The sequence below is a fragment of the Centruroides vittatus genome, unplaced genomic scaffold (genome assembly GCF_030686945.1).
Source record: "Centruroides vittatus isolate TY-2023 unplaced genomic scaffold, ASM3068694v2 contig_2696, whole genome shotgun sequence".
NCBI classification, from domain to species: domain Eukaryota; kingdom Metazoa; phylum Arthropoda; class Arachnida; order Scorpiones; family Buthidae; genus Centruroides; species Centruroides vittatus.
Window position 1 is genome coordinate 963,720 of NW_027121716.1, and position 6,760 is coordinate 970,479.

The 6,760-nt window shown below is 26.2% G+C and overlaps 1 protein-coding gene across 2 annotated transcripts; it reads left to right on the forward strand.

The window, feature by feature from the left end:
* Window positions 1-2,348: 2,348 nt before the first annotated feature.
* Window positions 2,349-5,542, forward strand: LOC136971750 (parathyroid hormone/parathyroid hormone-related peptide receptor-like). 2 transcript variants are annotated; one of them, XM_067266248.1, is made up of 12 exons: window positions 2,349-2,461; window positions 2,531-2,662; window positions 2,886-2,980; window positions 3,062-3,227; window positions 3,483-3,639; window positions 3,791-3,851; window positions 3,926-3,995; window positions 4,079-4,170; window positions 4,248-4,392; window positions 4,509-4,550; window positions 4,623-4,764; window positions 4,843-5,542. In XM_067266248.1, exons 1-12 carry the CDS (start codon window positions 2,375-2,377, stop codon window positions 5,142-5,144), a joined length of 1,491 nt encoding a protein of 496 aa, XP_067122349.1. In that variant the 5' UTR covers window positions 2,349-2,374; the 3' UTR covers window positions 5,145-5,542. The 2 variants fall into 2 exon arrangements, with proteins under 2 accessions (XP_067122349.1, XP_067122348.1); XM_067266247.1 differs by lacking the exons at window positions 2,349-2,461; window positions 2,531-2,662 and having other exon boundaries at window positions 2,888-2,980; window positions 4,858-5,542.
* Window positions 5,543-6,760: the final 1,218 nt, after the last annotated feature.

The window sequence follows — 6,760 nt, forward strand, 5'->3', positions numbered from 1 at the left end:
TCCAAATTTCAAATTGTACGAAAAGAGAGATAAAATATTTACGATGTAAATGTTTAGACGAATTTCATTTGGACTCATTTATAAAATTTATCTGAATTTATTTAAATAAATTTCTAATTTGTCAATACAAGTATTTTATTTTATTTTATTGTAATATTGCAAATGAGTAAGTTATTATTTTATAAATAATTTTATACTTATTTTTATTTATTGACGGTATATTTTATAAATCAAACACTCTTTAGTATCATGGAAAAAAATAAAAAAAAATTAAGCTCCTATGAGTTTTTACTTTGATATGTTTGGATTTATACAGCAGGCTGTAAGATGATACGTTTATACATAAATAAGTAAACATTTTAAAATGAAAATAGTCTTTAAAAATTATTATTATATTAGTTCTTTTATATTTTTATATTTATACAGGTTACAAAAGATTTAACTCTCTTAGTAAATTGTATCATTTGTTTTCTTAGCTGTTTGTCTGTGACGTATTATATCAATAGTATTTCATATAAATTACTGTCCATATTAAATATTAAAAATGGTAATATTTTTTTATAATTAAAGTCCTTTAAGTCTTAAAATTTAATTTAAAAATTGCAAAAGTTACAATATTTAAATAGTTTAAAGCGTATATTCTGAATTGGTCTTATTTTCCATTTGCTTATTGTGAATAGTTTGGTTAATTACTATTGTATTCTCGTGATTTTGTAACAAAGCATTATTGTATCTAAGAATAATGTGTCATGTAAATTAATGCATACAATAACATTATTATATAGTTAATAACATTTCGTAATAATAACATATATAATAATAAATATTAGAATAAAATTCATTAATTTTTTTCAAATTATTGCTCGTATTTGTACTCGTTAATTGTGCTTAATTGTTTGAATTATTAATTATATTAGAACTTGTCTTATCGAATTGAACCTCAATCATTAATTTCTCTTCAACTTATAAAATTGAATTGTACTTATTAATCACACTTAAATTCTAGTTATCTAATCAAAATTCATTTATTAATTACACTTAAACATCATCCGCGAAAATCCTCAATTCCCAAATCATCATTTCCTTACTATTAAATATCATTTAAAATTATTTTTTTTTTTAAATAGTTATAATAAATTTTAATGCGTGACAAAATATGAAGAATATGTTTAATGCTATTTTTTATTCCTCCGAAAAGATCTTCATCTCTCAACAGAAATGAATTGTTGGAAATATTTTATGTAGGATATAGTGGAGAGAGTGCAATACTTGAATATTGCCTTAGGCCAACATTCTCCAACTCAATTAATTTTATAATTAATTTTAGACTATTAAGATAATATGAGATTAATAATGTCAACATTGCTATTATATTATTAATATTTTAAATATCGATTAAAAATATAGTAAATAAAATACTTTAAAAGTTTTAATAAAATGTTTTAAAACTATTAATTAAAATTTATGTAATTAATTTAATTTTATTAAATAATTATTAGAAGAATTTTTAAAATTTAATAATATTGCGGTTATCCTTCTGCAATTTTTAGAAAAAAGAAACAATGGCCAAGTGGCAGCAAGCTGCAATTGATCAACGAAGCATATTAAATGAGAAATTCGAATGGTGTCTTCAAAAAATATCAGACGAAAATACACCATATGACGGTAAGTTATTTATTTAATTATTTTCAAAAATTAAATGTATTTATACGCGCAAAGTAGAAAACAGACTGAAGAGTCAGAAGCGTCCAAGCGGAATCTTCTCAAAAGAAGTGTTGTTTCTTCCTCAATAACATCGTCTCTCCATCACTTTGTCCCTCAGTGGACAAGCAATTACAGTCAAGAGGAAATGACTGGCAGATTTTGATTTAGTCGAGCTTTTGACATTGATAAAATGAAAGCGAACGAGCACATCATCGCTCATTGTAATTAGATGTCTCAGGTGATAAAACGGAACAAATATACATTCGAGTAGTTATTAATAACCAAATACATTTCTTCGTGGTTAAAAAAGGATGGAATTTAGCTGTTTTTACTGATAAATATAAATTTATACCAAATATTATGTTTTATTTTGAAAGTTTTCAATGACAACCATAATCTGAGAAGAGTGGCTTTCAGACAATAACTTTGTCTTTGACAACATTTTGACATGTCTCTAGGAACTTATTACTTATTATCCTGTCATATACTATACCAATAGCTGTCTCGTTAAGAAATAGATTCTATCATTTTTTCTTCCAAGATAATGCTTCTATTGAGACATGCCAATATTTGTTAACTGCATGTGGGAAAGTGAGTGTATTGGTGTAAACATTTTTATCATTATTTCTAACTTTTATCACAGGTGAACTATATTGTCCCATTACCTGGGATGGTATATATTGTTGGCCTAACGTACCAGCGGGTACTGTTTATCATATCCCGTGTCCAAGTTATATTCACGGATTTAATGTTAGAGGTGAGTGTTCGGTTGTGTGTCTGTGTATCTGTTTGAGCTGTATTGTATTAACACCTTTTTTTAAAATAGAATTTGCCAGTCGTTATTGTACAATGGAGGGAAACTGGTGGAGAAAGGACTATACAAATGAAACGTGGAGTAATTACACTCAGTGCACTATCCACGGAGAAAATAACAATTTTAAATGAAACTCTAGTGGAGGTAAGTAATGCCTTGAAGAACTTAAAAATCGTATAAAAAGTATGCAAAGGAACAGATTAAAATGAAAGTAATCAATTAAATTAACATTTTCTAACGAAAGTAATCTCAGTTTTAATTAGTATTTAACGAACGGATAGGTAATTCATTAAATTTAAGTGTTTAATTATTATAAATTTTATCATTTTAATTAACAAGAATGGATTTAAAAACTGATTTGTTATAGCCACATATGGAAAAAATCAAACTGATATCGAAAGTAGGATACTCAACTTCACTTGCTACACTTTTGGTAGCGTTTTTTATACTTGCTTTTGTCAGGTAAATTTTCTGCATATTTCATTTATTTTAGGTATTATTTTATTCAAAATAATTAAATAAACAGACTGAATTTTTTTACAGGAAATTGCGTTGTCCACGAAACAATCTTCACATGCAACTTTTCATGTCTTTTATTATGAGAGCCGTTATGTTCTTATTAAAGGATGCTTTATTCGTGGAAGGTATTGGTTTACGCTCCAATGCTACGTTTACAGATGATGTTTTTGATTATACTGAATCAATAGCTGTGAGTTTGCTTTATATCCTCACATGTGAAAACACATGACGGTATTCTTTAATTAGTTATTTAGTCTTACTAAGTAATGAATTTATTAGTTTAAAAATTAACATTAGCATTAATTTTCAACATGCGTAATATCTAATATTAATAGCAGCATCAATGTTAATATTAGTTTTTAGAATATTAGTAGCTAAAATATATAAAATTTTATATAAAATCCATTCTGTTTTACTTTATATTTTTATTTTTGTTTGAGATTAGAATGTAGACTGCAAGATTTTCACAAGTTTCTGGCATTATTTTTTGATGGCTAATTATTGCTGGATTTTAATGGAAGGATTATATCTTCATAATTTAGTTTTTCTCGCCATGTTTACCGATACAACTAGTATACTTCGTTATTTAATACTCGGGTGGGGTAAGTTTGTAATTTTTAAATTTTTCTAAGATTGTTTTAATTATGACCAATTTAATAGTCTCAATTATTAATTCTGTACATTTGTACACCTGTAAACACACTGCGCCATCTGGTAACATTAAATAGTACTAAAATACTGAATATTTTATAGGTTTACCGCTACTCTTTATCATCCCTTGGGTTGTTGTTAGAGCAACGCTAGAAGATACTTTGTAATAAAATTTTATACACAAGTTTAATTTACAATCAAAGTTGACGTAATAAATTAAATATGGTATTTTAATAGATGCTGGACGACCAACCAACATTCAGCCTACTTTTGGATAATTCGTGCTCCCATAACTGTATCCATCTTGGTATGTTATGCTATCATTTTTGAAGCTAAATTACACTTTAAACATTTTCTTAACATTAATTACGACATAAACATTTAATGCAGGTGAATTTTATCTTCTTTATTAATATCACTCGAGTACTCTTTATGAAGATGTTCTCTTCTCATAATTCACAAGCCAGAAAATACCGTTACAGGTAATAATTTATTGTCGTTATTCGCTAATTGAACATGAGAGTTCATCATAAATAATTTTATTATTATTTTATTACAGAAAATGGTTTAAGTCTACTTTAGTTTTAGTACCATTATTTGGTATTCATTATTCAATTTTATTAGTGATGTCTTTAGTAGCTGAAGTTAATAAAACTGTTGAAGTAATTTGGTTATACACTGATCAATTATTTTCCTCCTACCAAGTAAGTTTAATTTCTTTAAAGACATTAGAACGAAAAATCTGCTATTTAACTTAAATTATAAATTAATTAATTACTTGTTTAACTAAGCAACTATTTTTTTCTCTTTTTTTATTAAGGGCTCTTTTGTTGCCTTTCTGTACTGTTTTCTGAACGGAGAAGTAAGTTTTTATGGTATATTTTATATTTTTAAAATGATGAATTTTTAATTTTAGCCTGTTACTTATTTATAGGTGCAGACCGAATTAAAAAAACTTTGGCAGAGGAACCTCACAACACAAAATCTCCGTTCTCATCACTCATTACTCAGTCATTCCTTAACTTCGTACGTCAGTCGCGGTAGGAGTTCCGTACAATCGTTTCATTCCACATCACGTAAGAGAAAATATATAATTCAATGCATATGATATCGTAGTTACTTGAATAGTTTTCTAGAATTATAACTATTTATAGTTCTGAACGTTATAGTTCCCGAGAAACGTGACCCTTTTCGAAGTGTTAGTCCCGTTGTACCGGATTGTAAAAGAAATCAGGATACAACACCCAGAAGACTTCCTCATTTCGAAACCAATCCTTGTTTTTCCTCAGACGATACAAAAGCTAATAACGACTGCGTGTTAGAAATGGAATCTCAACAACGTCAGTTAGTCAACGGTCACGTTACAATGAGGAATGCATCAGAAAATGATCGCGCTGAGGAAAACGATCGTTTACTATTAACAGGAGAAAATAGTGAAAAAGAAAGTGCTTTGTGAATGAATAACTATCGAATTTATTTGACTAATATAATTTTAAAATTTATGAAATGTGCCAATATATTAATATATATCATATAGGACTGTATTCGTCAGAAATGTTTTTCCCCCCTTTATTTTTGCGGTATAATAAGCATCGTGAGATGTTGTCTGTGAAGCTTTAATCATTTATAATTTATATGTATATATTTTTTCATCGACGATGTTGCCATAATATCATAAATGTATACCATAAAGGTCATCCGGGTAACATTTATTTTAAAATAAGTAAATAAATAAACGATTTTTATGTTTCCGAAACAAAAAACAAATACTCGTGTAACAGTTAAGTTCAAAACAATTTTAAATAAGAGAGACTAAAAATAAATATATAGAAATAAATCGATTTTATACGTTGATTCGTTTTATTATTTTTTCACGCCTTTTATTTCATTAGTTTCACAGAATAATCCATTTGTTTATCATCTTTTTTAAGACAAATATGTTCAGAAATCTTTTTAAAAGTTGTTGATATTAACTGAAGAAAAAGAAGTGAAAAAGTTATTTACTTAAATGATTTTCATACACACAATTTAATTATATTTTATTTTATTTTAATTTCTAAAAATAAATTACTATTGTTGTTGTTGTTGTTGTTGTTGTATAAGAGCATTCGTATGAATAAAGGAAACAAAATTTTTATGAGAATTATTAATAATTTATTAATATATTTTATTCAGGCGAAGTAATCATAAATATGTCGTTTCTGTCTCATTAATGATAACTTAACGTTATTTATTCTTATTAAATAATTAAAGCAACTTTATTGATTCGAGTATTTGTAATTATTTTCAGATTTAATAAATTTTTAAGTAGAACTTAATTATTATTTAATTAAACGTTAATTAATTTAAGTATACATTGCATATTAATGATTTCGAATTTTCATTATTTAAAGTATATAGTTAAGTAATATAATATACACAGTGTTTAGACTATAATATATTTCTTTCTTTCTCCGTTTTATTCCGCGACTGATAGATCAATGACCTCCATCTGTTATATAATTTTGCAATATAATTTATAGTGTAATACAAGTATAAAGTTACAGCTTTATATCACTATTCGTATTATTATTATATACAATATATTCAGTATATATATATCTTATATCTTAATTTTTTAAATAAAAATGTGTACAATAGACGAAGCCGATTGAAAAATCAAAATTTATTTCATTAAATAATTATTTTTTGTCGTGTGCACAAACAAGTCTTGTTACTCTATTCTGTAGTTAATCTTTGAATGTAATGTTCTATAATATATATATATATATATATATATATATATATACAAAGGGCCAGCTCTAGGCACCAACAAAGAAAAAATTTGCTGAGACAGCACATTTTCAAAAGCGGCATGCTCTTGAAAATGTGCTGCCTCAGCTAAAATGATAGCTAAAATAATTATATAAAAAGTAAAGGAACTCCTGAAATTTTAATTGTTGTTAGTATTTAAAATATTGGATTTTGAATTTAAAATAGACACATAAATATATAAAAATAATATTTTTCTGAGCCAATTTTAAAAAATATTGGGGCGGCAAAAGCTTCACTTGTGAGACAATAAAATTTGAG

Coding starts and splice junctions, on each gene's coding strand:
- LOC136971750 (XM_067266248.1), top strand. CDS start 2,375: ATGGTATATATTGTTGGCCTAACGTACCAGCGGGTACTGTTTATCATA. Junction 4,393..4,508: donor AATTATTTTCCTCCTACCAA/GTAAGTTTAATT, acceptor TTTTTTATTAAG/GGCTCTTTTGTTGCCTTTCT. Junction 4,765..4,842: donor ATCGTTTCATTCCACATCAC/GTAAGAGAAAAT, acceptor AACTATTTATAG/TTCTGAACGTTATAGTTCCC.